Here is a 26036-nt window from a genome sequence, read left to right on the forward strand (position 1 = left end):
CTTATGATTTGAAATGACCACTTTATTGCTAATCCTGATGACCCAGAATATAATGTGTTCCTTTGGTTAACTCAGATACCTCTGTAATTCCCTTTTTGTACTCTTTTAAAGAATTTAATGGGTATTATCTCATCTAGCCTTAAAACATACACACACACACACACACACATAAGATTTAGAGAAAGGATAGAAAATGACTTTCCTAGTTGACAAAGACCTGCTTTATTTTATGAATGTGGGGTTGACAGTTGTATTTACCATGGCCTCTTCTGAATGTAAAGTCTGGAGTCCATGTCTACCTCAGAGTCATCTTTTTCTTGCTGTATGATAAAGAGGTTTGCAGAATTTGAATCCCCTTTTAGGTTTGTCTTAGGAATCAGTGATTGTCAATATTAACAGTGGTCTATTTAACCATCAAACCAACTTTAATGCACTGTGCTATTGAAAATGAATGCAGTATCATTAGCCCCATGGTTCCTGTGACTTGCAATTATAAATACACAGAGTAAGTCCACAAGAACTATTTTTTGAATTAATGAGGCAAAATAAAAAATCTAGAAGGTTCACACTAGTGAATAGATTCATGCACACACACATGCACACACACTTGGTCACTCTTATGTCATAAAATGCTTAGTAGGCTATCTTTAGCTGATGACTACGGTTAAAATTAGCTGACTTTGAAATATCCGTTCAAGTTCAGTAGAACAGATTGTTCTAAATAAGGCAACACATTCTTCATCTATTCTCGTTTTACAGACAGTACATAATAAAGATGGCATCCCTTAGGTATAGTATTATCTCCATCTCCTAAATACTTTGTGCCCAACGATGTCATTATCTGACTGTGGATATATTTAAGTATGATTTAGGAATCCTTCGTGATTATCCAGCCTCTTATAATCACAGCACTAGTTTTAGTAATGAATCAGAAAATATTAAAATAAATGTTGCAAATCCTTAATCCAGGCAAGCAGACACTCACAATTAAGTCAGTTCTCAATGAAAGAAAAAAAAAATGACTCTCCGGCCTGTCTGTGGAAGTATCTGAGTTTTAGATTACCGTGTGTATGTGTGTTGTGAACTATCCCAAACTCTGTGTTTCCTGCCCCAGAGACAATCGCTCTCCCTATCATCGTGAGTTCTCTTCCCTAAGCAGCACAGTAGGGATAACAAAACCCATTTCAGTCTCTTAAGTTTAATTCCCAGATGGAACTTGAAATGAGGCTGTAATGAACTTGAACTTGCAGCAGTGATCATCTCATGCATGCATGTAAAAGTGTTCAGATACAGTTGTGGCGTTTCCCGACACTACTCTGAGGACATTCGCTTCTACAGAAACAGATGAAAAACAGAGTGTACGGCTTAGCATGTTATTACATTGAATAATGTCCATGGAGAAGTCAGCCAGGTTTTGGTGTATTTTATTTACATATAACAGAGCATAATAGAACAACATAGAGCATGATCAGAGGATTTTTTTAATGACCTATAGAACAACATTTCCATTAGAAATTTCTAAATTGATGCATAGAAATGTTTAGCAAGGTTATCTGAAGAAAATATATGAAGGCAGAGATGGATGGTATATGATAATATATCACTAAATACATTTAGTGATAGGTTGATTAAAATGATAAAATATTTCTAAGAAAAAGAACAGATGTCTCCAGTGTCCAAATAACTCCCTAAAACCATTTAGGCTTTTAGGAAGACACCTTCCTTCAGATGGCTATCCTAGGCATCATTTAGTATTCTATTACTAAAGTATGAAATTACATTCTGTGGACATGAGTGAATGATTGTGCCTACTTATACATTTTATAGGCCAGAATTCAAGTAGGAATAAGTTAAGCCTCAAGGGAATGAGAGAATGGTTGTTAAAGCCCAAGTCAGAGGTGAAAATTGACACAAGAAAGACCTGCATTTGGATTCTTATTGTAACATTCTTGCTCTCTGGTAGAGAGGTTGGCAGTTAGTAACTCACTGCCCTCCCACAATTTTCTAGAGCTGGTTATATCTTCCATGATTCCTGGAAAAGAAATTGAGGGATTCAAGTAAATTCTGAGTTAAATGCTCAAGCCTATCTACAGTATTTTTTGAAAAGCTAGGCCATGACTGCAAGTACAGTTGTAACTTTTATTTATGTGAGGATGTGGTGGTCCGCTATTAGGACAAAGAATACAAGGCAAGATTTCTCATTTTTCCTAACAAAATACCAACACTGGCCCCAATGTCTCTAGAAATGGACAGATTTTCTTTCTGTTAATAACACAGAATGGCAGCATCCACATAGTGTCTGCCTGAGATTAAGCATTACCATTTCTCACCAGATTTCTTCTCCTTACTGCTTTCTGGAAGCTCACCCTCTGAGTAGCTGCCAAAATTCATGTTTCAAAACAGAAATCCAGGGCGCCTGGGTGGCTCAGTCAGCTGGGTGTCTGTCTTCTGCTCAGGTCATGATCCTAGGATCCTCGGATCCAGCCCTGAGTAGGGAGCCTGCTTATCCCTCTCCCTCTGCCCCTCCCCCCTGCTTGTGGTCTCTCTTTCTGTCAAATAAATAAATAAAATCTTTAAAAAAAAAAAAAAAGAAAGAAAGAAAAGAAAAAGAAAAAACAGACATCTGGTCAGTCCCCTACTTGCTTAGGAACTTTTCAGTGGTCTGTCCCATGACCATTGCCCCCCTGGCCTCTTCTCTCTCTATAGCCCTTTTCCTCCCCACCAATCCCCCAGATCCTTGAGGACATTGTCCTTTGCACACACCATCTGTCTCTGCTGTGCTTCTACCTCCTCCTACCTCCTCTGCCAATTAAACTGCCACATATTATAACAACTACCTTGGATGATACCTCTTATGTGATGCTTCATTGTTCCTTTCTCTATGCTTGAGTGTTACTGTATCGACATTCACTGTGAGATCTCGGTATCAGTATTGATTTAGATATCCTTTTTCCCTCTAGTCTTGGAGCCCTGAAGGCTGAAACAGTACTCATCTTTTTAGCGTCTAATGCAATGCCTGGTTCATGGTGAACGGTGAAGAGTTAGAAATTCAGAATTAGAATTGTACAGTAAATGATGGAAAAGTTGAGGTAGCTTAGGTTTTAGGCTTAGAGGGTATCTAGGCCAATTCTCTCAAATAACTCTTCAGTTAAGTTTAGTTACGTTGCAATACACACCATCGGTTTGTCAGAGCAACAAGCCCAGGACCTGTTTCCCTCAACACTTCCTCTGAGGCAAACCGGATGGTCCCCGTTTGCCAGATCCCTCCTTTATTAATACTCTTCCCTGAAAGGAGCCTTTCTTCCCAACAACTGTGTTTAAATCTTACCAATAGAGTTTCCATGCTTGTTTAGAAGCTCTAAAATGATTATATAGCACTTAGAGAAATTCTGGGGAAAATAGGTTATTTGTACATGTCTTGTCTCCTGGGAATGTTTATATCTACAGATGTTCCCCAAAGTGGAATACACAATGCTTAGCACAATAAAATTAATAAATCATATTCTTAAGATATACATCTAGAGAATAACAAAAAATTGTTATGAGGGATTTTTTTTTATAAAGTACTTGAAAAAACTTTAAATATGATGGGAGTCTGATATAATAGTCTATTCTTTTTTTTTTTTTTTTAAGAGAGGGAAAGAAAGAGAGGTGGAGGAGGGGCAGAGGGAGAGAGAGAATCTTAAGCAGCCTCCGTACCCAGCACAGAGCCCAATGCGGGGCTCAATCTCACGACCCTTAGATCAAGACCTGAGCTGAAATCAAGATTCGGATACTGAACCCACTGAACCACCCAGTTGCCCCTAATAGTCTATTCTTGATTAAGAAAGCTTTGAACAGGGATGCCTGCCTGGGTGGCTCAGTCGTTTCAGCATCTGCCTTCGGCTCAGGTCATGATCCCAGAGTCCTGGGATTGAGTCCCACATTGAGCTCCCTGCTCAGCGGGGAGTTTGCTTCTCCCTCTACCTGCCGGTCCCCTGCTTGTACTCTCTCTCTCTCTTTTTCTCTCTCTGACAATAAATAAATAAAATCTTAAAAAAAATAAGCTTTAAAAATAAAAAAAGAGGGCGCCTGGGTGGCTCAGTTGGTTAAGCGACTGCCTTCGGCTCAGGTCATGATCCCGGGATCGAGTCCCGCATCGGGCTCCCTGCTCCGCGGGGAGCCTGCTTCTCCCTCTGACCCTCCCCCCTCTCATGTGTTCTCTGTCTCTCTCATTCTCTCTGTCTCAGATAAATAAAATCTTAAAAAAATAAAAAGAAAAAAAGAAAGATTTGAACATTGATTCCATGGAAGTCAGAACAACATATTATTTCAGTATAGTATGTCATTTCATACTTTATTTAAACCAAAGCCATCCAAAGGAAAAAAAAAAAAAAGAGAGAGAGAGAGAGAGAGAAAGAGAAATGAGAGCAGTGGTACTATCTTTACTTATAATATTAAAGTATCCACATTGCTTTCCTTTAGTGATAGGTTCTCGATGTACATGTTTTTAAGACAGCCCTGGATTTCATCCAATACCAAGTGAAAAGAAAATTGGAACATTTTATCCAGGTTAAAAATCAAGATAAAATGGCATCTAATCTAAACATACATATGTAAGAATAATACATTTTTGTCAGAATTAGATGATTGCAGTGATTTTCTACCTACCTTTGTGAGACATCATGACTTTGGTGCGTGGATATTAATTTGAGTAAATGGTTTAGTTTTCTAATTAGCCTGTGACTTTGTTTTCTGAGCTCTTGTAGGGCAACATTTCCTAATTCATGCTCCTCTGAATACTAGTTGCCTTTATGATGTTAAATAAGTGTTCCCCAAAAGGAAAGTTTTTTAGTCTATATCTCCTCAGAATATCACAGAATATCACAATACATGTTATAAGACATAATGTTAAAGTATTAATATTATCAGTAATAAACAGTGAATAAAACCTAAGTATACATTTAAATGAATAATCATGAAGTGAATACCTGAGAAACAACTGCTTACAGCCAAGAAATAGCATGTTTTCAGCTGCCAAAAGCCCCCACCCTTTTATATGTTGAAGTCTTGTGAAAATTCTATCAGAAATAAAATTGACTTTTGTTAACACTGCACATTCATCTATACTTATGGAACACAATATGGGAAAGTCATCTTAGCAAACTAGGCAATTTAAGCACAGCAAATTTTGGCCAGTAGATAAAATAAGGGCATTGTATTCAAAAAGAATATTTAATGAAAGTATTCACTGTATTCCTGACTGTAGAATTTTTTAGGGAATTAATGTTATTTTATAAAGATGTGCCTACTTATGGGAGAGTAGAGGGAAAACAAAGAAACCTATGTACTTGTTTTAATTTATACCAATATGCATTTGCTCCAGTTTCTATTTATTGACATAGAAGAATATGGGTTATACTTAAGTAATCAGGTAGTAGTTTCTGGAGAAATAAATTTTAAATAAGTAATTCCTAGGGAGTAAATAAGCTAGTTTAATAATAAAAGAGCAACCTCATTTCCCCTTAGAAAGTATTATGCATTTTATAATTTAGTTTGCATCAAACCTCTCTAATTATCATTATCTCAATTATGAGAGATTGAATATTTATAATTATTCAAGGTACAAATATTTGAACAAAAATCTCTATATATATTAATGATTTTTGATTGAAAGTATTATAACAAAACATCATCAGAATTAAATGATTATTTCAGGTAGACTAAGATGAATGATAAGATTGACAGTTCTTTTGTGCTATGTATGATTATGTGAGGCATGGAATAGAAACATAAGAGAAATAAGCATCATTAAATGTGTACTAATAAAAGCAAGAAAGGAATATTCTACAGGTAAAACATCTTTTGGTTAAAAAGTATCATACTGTTCAATAGCCCATCCAATTTGGATTTGTATGCATTGTTAGTATATATAAATCATAAGAACAAAATATTATTAGAAATAATGGTTAAATACTCTTTTTGAAATCACTACTGTGGACTGTAACTCTTATAAAGGTAATTCTGTGTTACATTGTATGTTTTTCATTAGCCATTAATAGAGAGATCTTGTAGATTATTTCATTGGCATTTATTCAGTGTATTTCAGTATGCATGACACCAATAATAATAGCTGCCATTTATTGAGTACTTAATATATGCAAGGCATGCTAAATATACTATTTGTGTGCATGTCTGCTTATATATATATGTGTTCATGTCAACCTATCTGTAACAATACTATTATCACCCCCATTGGAAAGAAGACAAAATAAAAGTTTAGCCAAATTATATAACTTGTCCAGGTGACATAGGTAACAAGAGGCAAAGCCACATTCAAGTCTAGGACTGTCTGACTCTCCAGTGTATAAACACCATGCTATATCGAGATATAGAATTACTGTATACTATGTACGATGGTATCTGCTGAGAATTTTTTTGAAACTGATACTTTATACAATTATAGGAATGTATAGGCTAATAATCTGTATTTTGGTTTTTAATCAACCATTTACTTTTTATTAATCATTCTCAATGGGAAGTATTTTAAGATAATGAGAGTTAACAGCTAATCTTTGATTTACTAGAAAGGAATCCATTAAGATACAGTCCTCTAAAACAAAAGGATAAGTGTCCTGATAAATTTTGGCTTCATACTTGCATGTAGGAATCTTAGGTCACTACTAGATTAACTTTATTTACACAGAGTCAGTTCTTCGTGATCCCCTAAAGAATTTCTTAGAAGCTAGTTTTCTAGGAATTACTGACTTTTATTTAGAAAAAGGAATTAAAAGAACCAGTGTGCCTGGGTGGCTCAGTTGGTTAAGCGTCTGCCTTTGGCTCCAGTCGTGATCTTGGAGTCCTGGGATCCAGCCCCGCATCGGGCTCCCTCCTTGGCGGGGACTCTGCTTCTCCCTCTGCCTTTCACCCCGCTCTGGCTCTGGCTCTCACTCTCTCAAATAAATGAAATCTTAAAAAAAAAAAAAAAAAGTAAGTATTTTAGCCATGTGGTTTAAGAGCTCAACACCACCACCTGACAAAAACTCATAAAATCAGCTCTTTAAATCAATGGCACTTCTCATGGGTATGACCTATGGACCTTTGCTAATTGATTTGTGGTTTGGAGTAATTAGATCTGACATCTGGACTGTCTTCGTATTTCTTGGCACTTTGTCTTTTAATGAATTTTGCCAATTATCATTTATATTTTTGGCCATAAAATTAATTCCTGCCTATTGATATATTCACCTTTCTGGAAAGAAATATATGGGATGTCTATCACAGAATCACAAAACTCATATTTTAGCCAAGTGCAGCTATTGTAATAAGTCTTGAGTATCAATCATAGCTTATATGGTTGGATTTTATTGCTTGCATTTCTTCATTTTATGTTTCTCCTTCAGAATTTGTTATATATGATATATACCTCTTGATGTGGTCTCAACTGTCACTGTTGCTTTTTAATCCCATATCGTCCTCCTCTTCCTTCAGTTTGACTCCCAATCCACCAGACCACTTAAACTGTTTGGTTGCATGTGACGGTTAACTACCTCCTTGTCAAAGCCAGTGATGTAAATAACAGTCTTATTTGTGTTAGACAGTGTTTCTCAAACCTGAATCCTGCACTGATCTCCTTAAGAAGAAATAATTATTGCATACCTTCCTTTCTGACAGAAACTATTTTTAGTACAATTTTACTTACATATGCCCAAACATAAGGCCAGGTAGAAATTCCCTATGCCTTTAGCTCTGATACAACTATAAATCAAAACAAATGGACAAGTTACATAAAATAAAACCAACAAAACTGAGTTAGCATAATTCATTTATTATGATCTGATACTATTTTGCTGAAGTTAAATTGCATATGACAACAGTTTTTAAGTTGCCTATGTTTTTCTGTGCTGTATGATACACTTCTGCCATGACTTTTTTTTTTTTTTTAACTACTGTAAAACCTTTTTGGTAGCATGCACCATTATTTCAGTTTGCTGTTACTTAGCTCCAAAGCTTCATGAGTGCATTAAGGCAATTTCTGTTGTTCTTTCACTGTCCATGACCATAGCGCCTAATAGTTGGGCCAATGCAAGTCATAAACAATCAGGCAAGTCTTAATTACTTGTCTGTTGACTGGAGCTCTGCCATTTCTTCCCGCCAACATGTCTTTTGGCTTTGACAAGTTCTCTCTGTCGTGCTGATCCTGTCCTATTTGCCTCACACCTTAATTATTTCAATATCCTCCTCACTGGCTTTTCTGCCTCCAATTTTTCTACTTCAGTCTACCCTGCAGAGTACCTTCTTTTTTTTTTTTTAAGTAGGCTCCACACCCAGCATGGGGTCCAACACAGGGCTTGAACTCACACCCCTGAGATCAAGACCTGAGCTGAGATCAAGAGTCAGATGCTGAACTGATTGAGCCACCAGGCACCCTACCCTGCAGAGTATTTTTAAACTGATCTTTATAAAGCCCAGATACATTATGTAGAATCATGTCATCTTGTAGTATCATTTCATCTCCTTGTCAGACCCTGCCCTGTTTCTCCACTCATCCTCCCATCCTTCTCTCAATGTAAATACATGCCGCCACACGCTTATTCAGCAAACATGTAACAACACACAAACATAGCAAGCACCACATATCCTTGCTTCTTTTTTCTTTTCTTTCTTTTTAATACTGTATGCTTTAACCCACCTTCCCTCCACCTAAGTCCTGCTGGGGCAACAGGCATTAACCAGAGCTATCCTGGGCACGCTGGGATGTGTGGTCACCCTAAGCCTAAGATCACACTGAAAACTCTTTAGATTTGAACGCTTTATTTCATTTATGGCAAATACTACATCTCTTTCTCTAATTATTCTGAGTATTTTGAGGTGTCCTATGTAGACTGTAAGGCCATGTATGCAGATACTCTGATCTCCATAGTTTCTTGCCCAATGCAGAATGTAGAGAAGAAAGTAGAGCAATTATTAAGAGCACAGACTTAGGAGTCAGAAGGAATGAGATTCAAATTCCATCTCTACCTCTTCTGCTGATGTAAACTTGGCTATTTCTGAGTTTTCCCTTTTGCAAAATGCATCTTTGTACTTCCCTTACAGTAGTAGTATAAAGGGTGAAGATCATTAGGGTGAAGGGATGGGCCTTTGTAAAATAATTAGTATTCAATAAATGGTAACTTTTATTACTAACGTTCTATGAGCTTAGCTGATGGTTTTATGAATCAGTGTTATGTGAACCCATTCATTAATTTTCTTTTTTTCCTGGCATTCTCAATGGTTTGTAAGTTGGAGCAATAGCAGCTATAGTGATAAGATTGAGAAAGGCTAATTCCACACCATAATTGTCTAGAAAAAGGAAGTAAAATGCCTTAGGGATTGCTGAGGAACAGAGAGATCAGGATGAGTCATATGGGCTCCACTTCCTGTCAACCCTGAGAACATTTCTGTATAGGAATGTGCTGGACACCATGTCCTCACAATGTATAAAATCCGAGGAGTGAGAAAGTGGCTTCTTCCTCTCTGTTAGGGATGGGGCCTGAGAGGAAGTTCTGTTTCATTGTGTGAGAGCTGAAGAATATCATCAATCTAATTGTTCTGCACACAATCCCAGCTCTACACCCCATGGACTACTAATGAGATCCTTGTCTTCCTCTGGACGCCTCAGCTTTCTCATCTGAATAATGAAGGGGTTGGACCAGGTGATCTCTAACATCCCTTTAGGCTCCAACAATCTGAGTTGAGGAAAAGCTTTAAGCAAATTAGAGGGACCCTAAACAAAACAAAAATAGGGAAAAAATAGCCTTTTTCTAAGGTCTGTGTCTTTGTGTCAGTTGGACAGAAGAGAGTCGATACAGAATGTGATTTCTGACTGAAGTGCAACAAAGCATGAACCAAATGGATAGGAAAAAAAAAAAACCTGTTGTGTCCTAAGAATTCTCTTGGTTCTACTACAATGAAACTACTGACACATTTTTTATTTTAATCAAAAAAGTTAATTGTAAGCAATTACCACAGTTGGCTCTGAGTGATATTTTGTACTCTCCCAGATAGCCATCTATTTGGCAAACAACACAGCCGTTTCAAGAATTATTGTGAAAATTGTTGCAAGTGTCAGAAATGATGAGTCCTTAGACTCAGCCTGATTATCTCTGTCGGCATAGTTACAAAAGGGAACAGAGAAGGGGAAAAACTGTATCCAAGATACATACTCTCTCCTGTGTCTTATGATTTATAATTGCTACCTCTGTCTATAATTCATATAAGGTAGGTTCCCCAGGATGTTGATTCACCCCATCCCCTGTCTTTCAGATATGGTCTCTCATTCATTTCTATTTCTTCTGCTTTACTCCAGACCCTTACAACTTTTCACCCAGACCATTGCAGTAGTCTCTTAATTGTTCTGCTTTCTCCAATCCCTTGCCTTCCAGTCTACTTCCTAAAGTTCAGCACCCATCAGTCACTCCCTGCTACATAGAGAGTAATGCCAAAATTTTTTAGCCTGAACTTTAGGGGCCTCTGTCATTTCAGGATCAATCAACTTTCCCTACATCATTGCCCCCTCCTCTTTTCTATTCCTTTTAGACTGTTGTCAGTTCACACCATTCAGTGCACAAAGTCAGTACTTAAAAGAGTATTTCATAAATTAATTAATTAATTAATGTCTTTGAGTTTTTAACCCAATATTCCCTCAACTTATTTCATCAGAGTTATCTTGGGAAATGTTATTTTCATGGAGTTGTGTTCTGTATCCTTAGAGGGGCTGAGGGGTACAGATCAAAAAGGGAAGTTAATCAAGATCTATAGTCAAGTGACTAGAACTTATATTGGGACAATATCATTTAAAAAAGGAAAAGAAATACCCAGTATTAAACAGAAAAACAGGAGGAAGTAAGTCTCTGGTCAGTAGAGAACAGCTGAACATCTTTTTTTTTTTTTTAAGATTTTATTTATTTATTTGTTTGTTTGTTTGTTTGTTTATTTAGAGTGTGAGGTGGGGCTCCATGCTGAGCATGGAGACTGACCCTGAGCTCGATCTCACCTCCCCGAGATCATGAACTGACGCTCAACCGACTGAGCCACCGAGACACCGCTGGCTGAACAACTTTTGAGATCATTTATCAACCCTGAATAAATAGTGGAGTTCTAGGAAGCCAGTTATAAGGCTTTCCCAATGGCCAGAATCAGGAGTCGTATGCAGGACACAAAATCTAGATAACTAAAGGTCATTAACAGTATTAGATACTTAACCAAATAGGTAAGAGAGAGCTGAACTGATTTTCTTTTCTTTTACACAAGTCCTGATATTTATTCGTTGCTACCGATACCTGCTACATTTTCCAGGCGACTTTCAGAATAACATAGGCTATAATCTGTGGTATATATGGACTTTGATTTTTATTTGAGAGCTTAAGGGCAACCCCTGGAGTCAGGCTGCCTGCCCTGCCAGGCCTGCAGCTCCACCAGGGAAGCTAGCTCTCAGTGGATTAATCTCATGATTCCCTGTCTGGTGCTTATCAAGAATGGAATCAGAAGTCTTATTTTGGGCATGTTAATTTCTCTTAACTTGGGGATAAAAATTATCCCGAACTCCAGGAGAATGGCAAACTAGATCAGTGAGACAGTGGTTGTTTATATTTTAAGTACCAAAGCAACAAGCACATTACAGAATGTTTTTTAAGGACTGGTTTCCCTTCTTCTGACTGTTAACTTTGAAGCAATTAAAGCTAAGTCATCTTGTTGGCACTCCGGTACAAAGAAAAGCTAGTTACGTTGCATGGGAAATAGAAAATGAATTATGGGTTTATATCTAGACCTGTGCACTTATTTCTTTATAGAATTTCCTTATTTATCTGCCCGCTAAGGTACGTAAGATGTAATGTGGTTTTTTGTTTCTTCTAAAGAAATTTCTTTAAACAAGTGTCACTCTCCATTTCGGTTCCCGTCCAGCCAGGATGATGGAAAGTTTGTCACTTTTATTTCGAGCCTTCCTCTTACCACAGGTCTTATCTTGCACTGAAACTTCTAGAAGGCTTGTCTGTTAGCAGTCATTAGCCACTGGTGTGCCCATTTCCTGTTCACTGTGGTATTTCATTCACCTTTATTTCGTTGCATCGGAGCCAAACTCAAGACAAGGGACTGTTTGGCAAGACCAGTGACTGAGGACTGAGGGCCAGCTTCCTGGATGCATCCAGCCTCCCTTCCCGTCTGGTGGTCATTTGTCCCCAGGCACCCATGTGGAACAAGGCACAGGGCTTCACACCCCCCGCACGCCCCCCACACCAAACTTTGTCCTTTTGTCTTCTTCCTAGTTGTTCTCTGTCTTTATGTGTCTCTCTCTCCCTTCCCTTTCCTTCTCCCTCTCCCTCTCTTTCCTCTCCCCACCCTCAAAGATCCTATTCCCCCTCATTGGCCACCTCACATTTTCTCTGTCATGAGATCAACGAAGGGCAGATCTACTTAGTTTGGGCACCGCTAAAATTCCTGGAACACATGCTTTATTCTACAGCCTAAAATATAAGAGAACAAAAAATAATACCTCAAAAATTATTTTACTACAGTCTTACATACATTTAAATATAGCGATCACATTGCATATTAGTCTTCTCTTATCCAAATAAAATTAACCGTAAACACCTCCTCATAAGCTTTTTTCTTCAGTCCTTTAATCATTTATGATACTTCTTTCTGGACCTTATCCAAATATCCTTCTTTCTAAAATTCTAAGATCAAAGCTGGAATCAGTTCTCTGATAATCATCTGATGGAAGCAATTATACTTTCAACTCATTATGTCTCTCTTCCTCCTTTCTTTTTTTTCTTTAAATTTTTATATATATATATACGGGTGCCTGAGTGGCTCAGTCAGTTAAGCATCCGACTTTTGATTTCAGCTCAGGTCTTGATCTCAAGGTCATGAGTTCGAGCCCCCCAAAATTTTATATAAAACATGTTTAGACTTGATACCAAGCCACTTTCCTATCTTTTTTTGAGTTGTTTTTCTGGGCATATGTATGTTCTGTCTCTTCAGAGCAATGTTCAGATACTATCTGAAAGTGTCACTACTTGGAGCCTTGCTTCTTCTGACAAGAGGATATTCCTGTTTTCTGGGTACTTTATAAAACTAAAAGAGTGAAATGGAAGAAGAGTAAAAAAGTGATACCAGGGAGAAATTAAATCAAAATGGTCGAATAAGTCACATGCCTTTTTTTAGCTCTAACAATAGGTAAGAATGGGTAAGAACACCTTCAGAGACCAAACACAGTGTCAACATGCTTGGCATTCTTTGATTTTTGCTCCCTACCTCAACTAGTTCTTATTGAACTGTCATCTATTCTATTGGTAGAAAAAAATATGCATCTCTAGAGTATTGCCGTTATGTTTGAATAGAATCAAAGAATCACGGGAAGGTGGAGATGAAAGTAATTTTAGAAGTCCCTTAATCTAATGTAACAACTAGCAAGAAATCACACCTGCCAGCTTCAGACAGAGCAAGAAGCCTTGTGCTTGAAGGAGCCCAGTCATAAAGTGAGAGGAATATGGTTTTTCCACTGGACAGACAGGGATAAAACTCCCCTATCTGCCACTTGAACAAGTTTTGTGACCCTTTTGGGCTCTTGGAGATAAAAATGCCGACCAGCTTGGCTGTGTGTAAGAAATGAACAAGATAACACCTACAAAGCAGCTTTCACAGGGTAGGACATGATGCATGGGAGATCTTTTTCTTTACTTCCACACACTCCCTTTGCTTCCCAGGGTATCCCAGACTTTATACTAGAGAAACTTGGACTCTCTGAAATCAGCCTCTTGGTTTTTCCTCTTCTCTAAGCCAATGGAGCGCTTCTGATTCTCAACGTCTTCCGTCTTCGTCTTCTCTGATATGCCAGGCTCTCCAGCTCACTATTACTTCCTGGTTATTAGGCTCTGGTATCCTCTAGTTCGTAGCAGTCACCCTCCCCCCAAAACATGTCCTGTCCAGAAATGCATGCAGTGTCCTATGGGGAGGACTCCCACTTCCTTTGGGGCTGTGTTTTGCTTAATACTGCTCTTTCTTTTATACCAAACTTATCCGTGATGATTAGAAACACTCTATGACCCAGATACTCAAAGCAGTGACAAAATCTTACATCTTCTGAGTAATTTCTTCATTTAGGGGCTTTAATATATTTTGAATTAGATTCTGAAATCCAATTAGAATGAAGAAACCATCTTAAATGTGGCAGGTGATCCAGTGGCCACAAAGGCTAATCTTGCTTCTAGGCCACTGGAAATTATCCCACCTTTGACATTGTTTTATCAAAATTTTCCCTGGATTTAAATAGTTGTACAGTTTCTTAAAGTCCTGGAAATATACTTTTAATATTCTAGTTATAAATTAAACTTTTGAAAAGCTTTGGTAGATAATTTGACATTTAAGAGTATTTTAAGTTTTAAATTTCATGGGCCTTGATCTAAACTGAACACAAGAAGTCTTTCTCCCCTTATTTTATCAGACTGCTGTGTAAGCAAACTGTGAAGCAGACTAACTACATTCTCAGGATCCTTTCCTCGCGATTGCTGTTGTAAAGCATCGGCAAAGCCTTCAGATTTAGTTTCTCATCTATAAAATGTGCAGTTCAACTTGAAGATTTTTTGAAGTCACTTTTACATCTGAGAATCTATGATTCTGTGATTTCTGTACCAGTCTCAAAGTTCTTATTGATACGAGACCTACATTATATTCATTTTTACACAGATTGGCCAGCTTAAACTCTGATGCAATCCACCAATCTAGGGCCTGAAACATGGTGCTCTATTAAGACTGATTTATTAGATGAATGTGGAGTCAAAGAAAACTCTGTAAAAATATTGGCTTTCAAATCTTAGCACATAATTTCAAGCTGGTGTACGCACGGCCCCAAACCTGGATGTAATTAAATGTTAAATGGTCTCATTTTAGCATGGGAGGAAATCAGCTTTCTGGTCAGAAGTAAATCTTTTTCAATTTAGTTCTAATTGGGAATTTTCCTTTGGGGGAGCTAGAATGGTTAAAGGAATAAAATACCAAATAGCAAAACTCTTCATGAATGATTACCGAGCAGAAGATAGGAAGACTATCACTTTTTTTTTTAGATTTTATTTTATTATGTTATGGTAGTCACCATACATTACATCATTAGTTTTTGATGTAATGTTCCATGATTCATTGTTTGTGCATAACACCCAGTGCTCCATGCAGAATGTGCCCTCCTCAATACCCATCACCAGGCTAACCCATCCCCCCACCCCCTCCCCTCTAGAACCCTCAGTTTGTTTCTCAGAGTCCATTGTCTCTCATGGTTCATCTCCCCCTCCGATTTCCCCCCCTTCATTTTTCCTTTCCTACTATCTTCTTTTTTTTTTTTTTTTAACATATAACGTATTATTTGTTTCAGGGGTACAGGTCTGTGATTCATCAGTCTTACGCAATTCACAGTGCTCACCATAGCACATACCCTCCCCAATGTCACTTTTGTTTTTAGCGGTTTGGGTGGTTTGAGAGGATACCTGCAGTGGGGGACTTGTGATCTACCATACAGCCGTAGTCACCCACGAAAAGAGGGAGAAATACGCCAATGTCATCAAGTCATGCACATTGGGTTTTATTTAAGGAAATGTCTCCTCATGTAGCAGTGATGTATTTAAAAGTGAGACATTTTTTTTTACTTGTTTTTAAGTGATGGCTTTGATGGGTCTGTAAAGAAAAAAAAAATCATTTTCTATCCTGCAGATTTAGTAACTGCCCTTAAATGACTGATCATGTCACATTTCAGTGGAGGCAACACGGTGATTTGCTTCCATGGTGATCTACTAATGATGGCTAAAACGAATGACTCTGTATTGTCAGGGCACCTTGCAAGGCGGCCACTAATTAGTTATTTTTTCATAATCCGCTGGTGAGGAAATTACTAATATCATTACTTAACACATCCTTTGCAGTTTACACTTGCAGAGTGCTTAAAAATTCATTTGTGGTTACGAGGAAATGACCATTTGTGCTATTCTTAGTAGAAAGAAGGAACAGCACCCGTGTGCACAATGCGCCATAGTCAGGGGCCTCGAGCCTTAAGTTCTGTGCTGTCCCCTCGGCCACGTGGCCTTCAATTCTAGCTGAATAATGGAATTATTATGTGTGAGGCATTTTTAATGTATTATGCTAATCTCCAGAGAATGAAGTCAGTAAACAATAAAGTAATTCGATTATAAAACTATCCTTCCAGAAACAAAACAAAACAAAAAAACCACCACCTTTTAATTTAGTAATTTTCACTTCTCAGGCATATTCAGCAAACAGACTGGAATATGTGAAATGTGCTCTGGCAGTTGTTTAAAAAAAAAAAAACTAGTATAAATCAGTCCCCTGTATTTGCATTAAGGACTGTCACAAAATCCTTTCAACTTACTTTCTGGCCACTAGTGTACTCCTCAGCCAGAGCCTATCTACAGGTGGCCCCAGTGGGAGAGAGTATTTCTATACTATTATATTGATAGGTTGTGGTTAATATTTAACCTAAATTTGTAATCAGAATATAATATTTATAATATGATTGATAGATAGATGAGAGAGAGGTGATTTAGGAGACTATACTTCTCTCCTAACAAGGAAGATGGGAGAGGCAAAAAGTTTTCAACGAAGTTAAGATTTGCTACAGGGGCGCCTGGGTGGCTCCGTCGTTAAGCGTCTGCCTTCGGCTCAGGTCATGATCCCAGGGTCCTGGGATCGAGCCCCGCATCGGGCTCCCTGCTCAGCGGGAAGCCTGCTTCTCCCTCTCCCACTCCCCCTGCTTGTGTTCCCTCTCTTGCTGTGTCTCTCTCTCTCAAATAAATAAATAAAATCTTTAAAAAAAAAAAAGATTTGCTACAGATAACTTTCACCTTAAAACTGGACAGGAGGGCATGGTAGTGATACTAGAGAAATAATACTGGGCAAGGAAGCTTTTCTTAATCACAAAAATATCAATTCTTTAAAACCTACCACGTATTTCCTACCTAAGTGCCACAGAATGTTGAACAAGTAACCAGCTCACTCACACAATTGACAATAGGAATTATGCAAGTCCAGAATAACTCTCCTTTTGCTCAATAAACCATTTGTTTTATTCAGAGAAGCTGCTATTTCACTTTGTCACTGGCTCCACAGTCCTTAGGTCTTACCAAAGAACAAGGGAACACCAGAGCACAGCACAACATGATTGATTGGATGCTTTAAACTAAGTCAGATAGATGTTCGAAGTAATTACGACCACTGCTGGCCAGTGATGTGGTCAAATGCCTCATCAGGAATGTCTGTGTAGGAAGTTTTCAGGGGCTGCAACTGGTTGAAAGGGGGCTATGGAAGCTCAGAGGCTTGTTCCCATGGCACTCTTCTTAAGACTGAGTGACAGCCAGTTTTCTGCTTCAGAACCTGGAGGAGCTCATAAAGATCAAACCACCCCTTGACAACTGAGTATGATTGAAATTCTGAAAACTCTGAATACTGATGAAATAGAACATAGAACTTTTATTTTCGACTTAGGTAAGTATGGCAGATCTCAGACATGCCACAATTGGAGCAGCTTTTAAGCCCAATTACAAACGTCCATTTTTCACTCACACAGGAAATCGTTTCTTTCCCGAAGAGTCACTCTGCAAATACGGATCTCTTTTCAGATCAGGAGTCCCTTGGAGATAGATTTGGCCTCATCTAAGTAAGATGAGCAGCAGAAAACATAGTGTATGAGCTGAACTAACAGAAGGGTGCTGAGTCGAGTTTTGTTCAACGAATCGTATGGCTGGCAAGGATGACATGTCAGATGTTTCATTCATTTTAAATACCAGACCATTTCCATAAATCATTGTTATAACTTTAAATGCATTATGTAGGTATAGTAACAATAGATGGTGTGTTCCAATGTGCCAGGCATGTCCGTTTGCTTCACTACATACTGTGTTTCTCATTTTGTTTTCCAAAGATGTATTTATCAGAATATTTTTTATGGCCTCATCCATATTTTAGTTTTATTCGTGTAGTCTTGTTGATTGGTGCTGTTATGCTTCTTATGCGATTGATTCTTCCTGGTACGTACACATTCAACCCATGTGAATATCATCTTAGTGTCTCTCTCTTCCTTCTTGCACGTAAAGCAAAAGGAATCTTCTTTTTTTAAATACATTTGTCAATGTAGTACAGGAAGAAAAAAATGCACAGGATGCATTTGGGGCTGTTTAGCATAAAAACTCCATCTGAAACAGCTGTATTATATAACATAATGTGTTGTATTTCAGGATATTTAAGGTTGAGTTTCTTTCCTGTGTGAATGCTATACTATTTTCTTTTCTCCCCTGACTTCCCCCTCCCCCTGTTTAACAGCAGACAAACCCAGGGAGCACTGAATGAATCCGATGATCCCGAAACAGGCTGTCTAACTGATAACAAGCCAACTTCTCGACACTTCTATCCTGTCGCCTTGCTGCTTGTCAGCTCACACCTGCTAGTTGTGTGGCTTATTTTAAGTCTTGCATTACTATTAGCCAAATACCAATAAGTTTTATGTTGTATTCCTTTCTTTTCTACAAATGACAATGGACTTTAAATTACGGGGCGGGGGTGGGGGCGATGCTGTAATATTTCTACATTTTCAGATTCACAGAATTTAAAAAAAAAAAAAACCAAATGTTTGAATTGTGTTTTGTTTGTTTTTCCTGAAATCTACAAAAAGAAGTACTATGCATTAAGGGAATTATTTTGGTCTTTTGTTCATGGAAAAGTGTTTCCCACTGTTAACTAGCTCAAAATAATTTTTAAATTACTGTCTTTGGAATAAGACAAAGAACAGAATCCTGAAAGCTTGAAGTTCTGCACCTCCCGTTTCTCTTCCCATTCAATTTATCAAAAACAATTAAGAATGAATTGGCACAATGCACTGAAACCCTGAGACAAGTCTTAGAGATGTGGGAGGTTCCAGACTTTATTTCCACTGTGCTAATATCATCGTTGCCGTCGGCTGATAGAACCTTCTGTTTGATTCCTTAACCTGTGAGTTATGTTAGTTCTTGGCTTCAGTTGACCCTTTTCTGTCGAGTAATTTTATGGAGAGAATGGCTATTTATGTTTTATAATTAAATTAACCTGTTTGTAACTATTGTTTGGGTTGATTTGGCTCTCAGAATGCTTTTCTATTCTTTTTAACAAAGTCTTGTTTGTGTCTTACGCGCCATTTTCAGCACCTGTGACTTTTGTACTGTCTGCACAAGCCCCCTTCCTTTATAAAGCGGAGACTTGGACCAGGCTGTTCGGAAAGCCATTCTTCTCTTCGTTGCACAGCTAAAATAATGGAGTAAAATAGAGATGAAATTTTCCTTTAAAAATCTATAGGGCCAGACTTAATCAATTAAATGCCTTATTCCTAGAACCTGCATCCTTAGGGCTACATGTAGATTTTAATGTGTTTTAAAAGAGACTGAGAAGTTAATTTGTGGCAAAGTTATAAAAAAAAGGCAGATATATTTATGAAACTAAAGTGAAGCTGTACTGTGGAGCCAGTTATATTTAAAGAGTTTATTAAACCTTAAATATCTGTTACGAGCAAAGAGACTTGAATCATCTCTTTCCGAGGGCAATAACGGTATTGGGCCTGGCCTAGGATTTAATTTTGTAAGATGTATCATCATTTGTGGGAAAAAAAAAAATGTAGAGTTGAATCTTTGTTATTTTTACTTGGACTGTTGCTGCAACTCTGCATTGAACAAATAAAGCATATTTATTTATTCTGTGTTTCATGAAGTTGTGCTTTCTCCCCTTTCACCAGAGAAGGATGCCGCATAGAGAATGTACTGAAGAATGTCAAATGCAGAAAGTATGCTTTCAACATGCTACAGCTGATGGCTTTCCCCAAGCAGTACCGACCTCCAGAGGGGACTTATGGAAAAGCTGACACCTAACTTTACCAACATGTAAATAAGCAGGAACACAAACACGCTGCAGTCGGATAATCTCCACCCTTTTAACTTTTTTATTGTCACGAATTTGTGGAGGGAGGTGATCAGGGATGTTTGCCCCAATCTAGGCATTATTTGGATTAGGTATTAGCATATTACTCTGAATGAAATCCGTTAAAAAAATCTCAAGTAACATCGTGATTCTAGGTCTCCGCTTCAACGCGTTGCCCCTCGCTGGCTGTGTTCAGCTCAAAATGGGTGCATTTCGTTCATGGAGTCCTTCAGCCGTAGGCTGTCACAGGAGGAAGACAGGTGACTCAGAGAGGGGCGCTCGACCTCCAAAGGGAAGACAAAAGAGGGGACAGGGGAGGGAGACTCAGACATGTTATTTCACAGCCGTACTCACGTGTAACCTTAAAGCCCATGTGTGGGATTCAGAAAATATTTTTCCAGTGAATTAAAATTCAGTAGCATCAATGCACGATCTTGACCGTGGAAGCCGGTTGCCGGTGTGCTTGTAAAGACTTGGGTCCTCCAGGCCAGACAAGACCAGTCCTCCCGAACAGGTAGATGACAGTGTTAGCAACACGAAGAGACTTTTCTGTAACGTGGTATCTTTTCAAAACTCTGACTCGTGCCGTGTGGCCCCATGACAGAAGTGGTGATAGAGAAAGTTGAATAGAATAGTAGGAAAAAACACTGGAGGAACAGCAACTGCAAGGAAATGAAAGCTGATCAGCCTGCTGATGTCAAACCTAAAAATTCCCAACAGCCTGAACTTTATGTAGCCAAGTTCATAAAAGTCAATAAACTATCTTTGTGATGTTTTCCAATAGTCCTCTTGCTACAGAATATAGATGGTGGAAGTATGCATTGTCTGGCATAGATTACTATGTGTGAATAAACATTTTAAGACCTATGCAACCGTAACTAGTGATAAACTGAAACAATTATTTCTGTTAACCTGAATTTGAAATTTATTCTCAGGGAAATCGCACCATAGGTTTTCCAGAATTCCAAATTAGAAATTGCTTTAGAGATCATCTCGTATAAAGTCATTATAAATAGGTAAATTAAAGCACAAGGAAGATAAGCACCCCAATCATCCAGCTAGATCATTTTAGAACCATGATTAAAATCTCTTCTTACCTTCCTAACCTGTGGCTTGTCTAATCTCCAAATTGCCATGCTAAAAGTACATGAAAATTGTGGGAGAATGCTAGTTCGTTAAATAGAAATTGGCATTTATTGCCAGAACTGAACCTTGGAGTATAATGGTCTGAATAAATGAAACCTGTTTTCTCCAGATGTTAAGAGTTTATTCTTTTTCCTCACTCATTGGAAGAGTATGCTAGCCAGAGCATAAATCTCCCCTTGGAAATGCTGGAGGGCTGTTACATAGACATCTCCTGGCTGTGACCACATTCAGTGGATGATATTATGAGGCTTTCGAAGCTAGCATGACAGCTTCTTGGCTAAGATGTGTGTTGAACTAAGGACTCCAAACAGATTTCTAGGTTCATGTTGGGTTTTCAGATTACTACAAATTTTAGATAACCGCTTGGGGCTTTTAATACTAGAATTCTCAATCCATTATTTTAGCTACTGACTTGTGGGCATTATATTTGAGGCCATCGACAAACAGTTTACAGGTTTTTTAATAAAAAGATGCAGTGTACTATAGATCTATTTACAGACAAAGTTTCATGGTGTTCTCCCTTTTATGCTTCCTTCTCCATTTCAGTGATTAAATATAATTTTTGAATTGTTCAATTTTATTTGAAAATGGTAGGATTTGTGGTTATTTCCATGATCCCATTGGATTTAAGGTAAAGAGGTTTGGGATGACAGAGGTTCTTGAGTAACAGTGAAGCCTCATTCAGTATATCAAAGAGTGGTCTGTGTTCCAAGAGACCTTAAATGAAAATGTATCATCCTGTAAATACTCTTATAAACAGTCATTTTTGTTTATATTTTTAAAAATGAAAACTCTTGACTCAAATACTGAAAAAATACTTATTTACTAGAAAACCAATAAGTAGGGTCTTCTATTTGGGGAAGATATCCCAAAGATTTTTTTTTTCTTTTTTAGTAAGTACTAATAGAGAAGTCTCAAAGGCTAGAGCTTACTGTGATACAAATGCATAGAAGTTTTCTTTTATTATTAGCAGAGTCATCTGCCTTTCCCTATACAAAGCCTGTATATCTGTGCATACTGTTAGACGTGGATTTAACCAAGAAAATTCATGTTTCATACCAACAGCAATACTGCTTCTTTCCTGAGAGCTATTCCAAGTACTGTTGGAAATCCACCTCACTATTTCTTAAGTTATTACAGTTTTTTAAATCAAAAAGCAAATGTTAAAAAGTTTTAAAATCTCCTTTGTACAAACACAGCCTCGTCATGCTTTCCTCTCTCTCTTTTTTTATTTAAAATATACACCAGCAGGCCTATTTCAAGGTATCAGATTGAACCAGAAACTGAACCAAGAAAATGACATTTCCAAACAATATAAAATTTTTTTTGGCTAAAAATATGTTTCCCCTCTAATGTTACCAAATGCAGAAATCAGTTCTGTATAGCTGTTTGCAGAGTTCTATAGAAAACATATTTAAAAACAAGGGAAGGTGAAATCTTGATTATGTTTGACCCAGTGGCAAAAGACTCAGAGCCTGAAAATGTTCCGCGAAACAGCTGAACATAAAAGTTTCAAATATTTGGTTGAAGCAGACCCACATCTGGATGCATTTATTAATTTCTCGTGTGGTTTTTTTTTTTTCCTTTGTAAATATTGTCTTGGATTTTGTTTATATCCTGCCAAAACAATCCTTGGTGTTCAGTCAGTCCGTAATCCAGTGAGTCAGAGCCAGCATTTGATCCTGCTGACAAATTGTGCTAAGATGACCAACCAGCTAATTAGAGCAGTATACCATGTGACTAACCTCCAGTTCTCACTTTATAAGACAAATCCTTGTTGTTGTTGTTGTTGTTGTTTCTGAAAAACTGTGAAGTCTGTATGGAGTAATGCTTTCCTTCCCAACAAATCAAGCCCCTCCTTATGTAAAGTATGATACATGCCAAGGAGAAAGGATACCAGTGGTGCGCAAGAACTGACTCATGCAGACTCATGAGAGCTGATCATTAAATTTTCAGGAATTTTGTAAGCCAGTTGTTAAATACACCATCATGAAGTACTAAGTTATCAAAAGCAATTGAATGAATTTTATTAAAAACAAATATAATAATCAAAACTTACCACCTCCTAATTATGTTCCTTCATTTTACTCTTTACCTGTGATTATTTATGTCCACTGTCTCTGCACAGTGGAAACACTATATCATCATGTGCTACTGTGCATCTCTTCCTGACTCCACATCCAGGAACACCACGTGGGTAGCTTGAAATTGACTACAGTGGGAGTATTTACATGCCGAAATTACCCAGTGCTGCAAACTGGGACTTTTAATTCCTGGAAAGCTAGTTGTTAAACATTTACCAGCACACAACCGAATGCTACCATCACTTTTTTCTCCAGCAAATAATAAATAATTGGAAGCATTATAAAATTATTAATATGGTATCAAGTGCAATCAGGCATCTTCAGATGACCACAATTCTGGATTTCCCCTTTCTAAAGACACCTATTAGACTCTAAGTAATATTTGGTATTTATATGTTATTCATAATTAAATTATATAATCATACAGATGCATTTAAAAATGTATCTCTCCTGATGTTCTGCAAGGGAAATCTTAACAGTGCAGCCTTAGTGTAAGCAATAACAACTGTGGGCTAGATTCAGAGAAATGTTAGCCTAATTAGAGTATCACTGAAAATGTGCTTCAGGACAAATTTTTAAGTTTATAATTTTAGCATTTGCTAAAAGCAGAAAAAACAGTAACATATCACTGTGTCCAGATTCTAATAAGTATAGTTCAGTTGAAACCCACATGGTTAGATTAAGCAAATTAAACTCTGTCAGTATGTTAAAACACCACAGACATTTTAGATGTTTGATTTCCAAACAGGATGGCATATCAGTTGTCTAATTCAATATGCAAGGGCACCTTTTTGTAATCTTTAGGAAATAAATTAACGTTTATCACAGATTTAAGAAACTGGCCTGAGAAAAACTGTGATCAGCAGTTACGGAGGGAAGCAAGTGTGTTGAACACAAAGCATCCCTAATAGCTGGAGGCTTTACAAATTATGCACCACTGAAGAGAATGATTTGCTGAGAGTTGTGTGGTTGATTGACAATTTTAGTGTGAATTGACATTCATTTAGCTCAGCTGCAGTCTGCAGAAGCTTTGCTTTTTTCCCCATATTTATATTTTATTGCTTTGCAAAGAAAGTCCCAATATATTATATCCTTTGTTTCTTTGGCAGTTTTAAGTTAGAACTTTCTACCCAAACAGATGCTACCGATAGCAAAACTGTCTTTAAGAACAGGAAAATAAAATCAGTGTTTAGATAAAATATTGTGGGCCAATTAGGTATAAAGTTAAGGTATGGAAATTTGGATTTTTACTTTCTGAGTCATGGTGCACATTAATCAGTCTTTGAATTTTATTTCTAAGCAAGTAAGAGAGTCTAAAGCATTTCTGATGTCAAAGAAACAAAGCCTATCTGACTACTAGTAACAAGGAGGTAGGAAAAAAAATTGTAAGGTAATATTAGCCAAAAAAATAAATTGTACGTGCAATTAGCTGTCCTCAGCTTGAATATCATAGATTATGTGAACATTTAAAATTATCAATCAAAAAAGGAAAACATGGCTCACAATGAAGTATACTACCCAGAGTGAATATCAGGAGAGAGAAGACCTAACACAAGCAATGTTGCCTGATAAGGCAGATCTTGTTTATCTTTAATAAATCGAGTTCGTTAAGATGATGTTGCACTTTCCTACTCATAGCATGAATATATTCACGAGCTTCCTAAAATCATTGAAATTACTCTACGGTCACAAAAGGGCATAATCCAACAGTCCATCTTTAATGATCACTTGGTACAGTTTCATTGTCTAGCAGGCAATACTGACTCACATATTGGCGAGATTGCTTTCTCATCTATATAGGTCCTGTGATGCTTTTAATCACTGTCCATATTTAAAAAATATTTCATGTCAAAGGACTTTAAAACTTTTCAAAGGCAGGCTCCACAGGTGTGTAAGTGGAGAGACACTCCCATTTTCCTGCACAAGTGTGTTCTTTGTACACATATACTTCTCGTGTGAATATTTTATTATTTTGTTTAACCTAACATCTAATTTTCAGATTCTTGTGGTACTTATCTGAAAGTTGGCATTTGTTTTCTTTTTATGTTAAGTATATATTCTAGATGAGCCAATAATGTGTATTCCTAGGAAATGGGGCACAGATAGGTTAGATCATGTTATACTGGCATTTGAAGAAATATCATTTTATTTTGTTGTTCCGTGTAAACCATATTCATTGTACATTGTGTGTATATTTTTGTTTCAATAAATGTGATTTTTATTTTTTATGTTTCTGTCTTTTTCTCCCTATCACACGTTTTTTTTTTCATTTCCATCAGTGTAGCAATGTCTAAAAGTTAATTAAAATAGCAGAAGGGTATCCTAAACAATGGTTCAAAGAGAATAGACTAGTTTTCTGCTAGACCACAATTACAGTGCAAATTTTACATCGATTCTAGGTTAGTCTCATATCCACTAGCAGAATGCATCTTTAAGGGTTGCCATTCTGTAGGAATAAGATCAACCACAATTTAGAAAAGAGTTCAAGAACCAGATGTCAATGCTTCAACCCTGGACAAATCACTGATCTTTGTAGCCCAGATGCTGGTGGAGTCACTTGAGCACATGAACTAACTTCTCCTTACAGGCTAGTTGGATCTGATCATTCATAACTCATTATAGTAGCTGATACTAGAACGCACATTCCAAAGTTGTAATTATATCTTGTTGCCAAAAAATTAACCAAATGAGGCCCCTGCTTGCATGTAAAGAAAGGATGGAGTTTTGCCATCTGGAGCATTTCAATAACATTGTTGATCCTGCAGCAAGAAACATTCCTCTTCTGTAATGTCATCATCATTAATATATGTTTGTACTAACCTGTTGTTCTACATCTGAGCAGGAACA

At 37.4% G+C, this 26036-nt stretch overlaps 1 protein-coding gene across 5 annotated transcripts in view; it reads left to right on the top strand.

Annotated features, from left to right (window-relative positions):
* INPP4B (inositol polyphosphate-4-phosphatase type II B) overlaps positions 1 to 19914 on the top strand; it is a 368840-nt gene extending 348926 nt beyond the window's left edge. For 3 of the 5 annotated variants that reach the window (XM_044912611.1, XM_021679326.1, XM_044912613.1), the window contains one exon: positions 19778 to 19914. In XM_044912611.1, coding sequence (XP_044768546.1) covers positions 19778 to 19910 — 133 coding nt within the window. In that variant the 3' untranslated portion in view covers positions 19911 to 19914. Of the gene's footprint in view, positions 1 to 18339; positions 18515 to 19777 lie in introns of those variants that run through there. The other 2 variants (XM_021679325.1, XM_044912612.1) reach the window with 1 other exon arrangement.
* Positions 19915 to 26036: the final 6122 nt, after the last annotated feature.

The sequence above is a fragment of the Neomonachus schauinslandi genome, chromosome 2 (genome assembly GCF_002201575.2).
Source record: "Neomonachus schauinslandi chromosome 2, ASM220157v2, whole genome shotgun sequence".
In the NCBI taxonomy this organism is placed as follows: domain Eukaryota; kingdom Metazoa; phylum Chordata; class Mammalia; order Carnivora; family Phocidae; genus Neomonachus; species Neomonachus schauinslandi.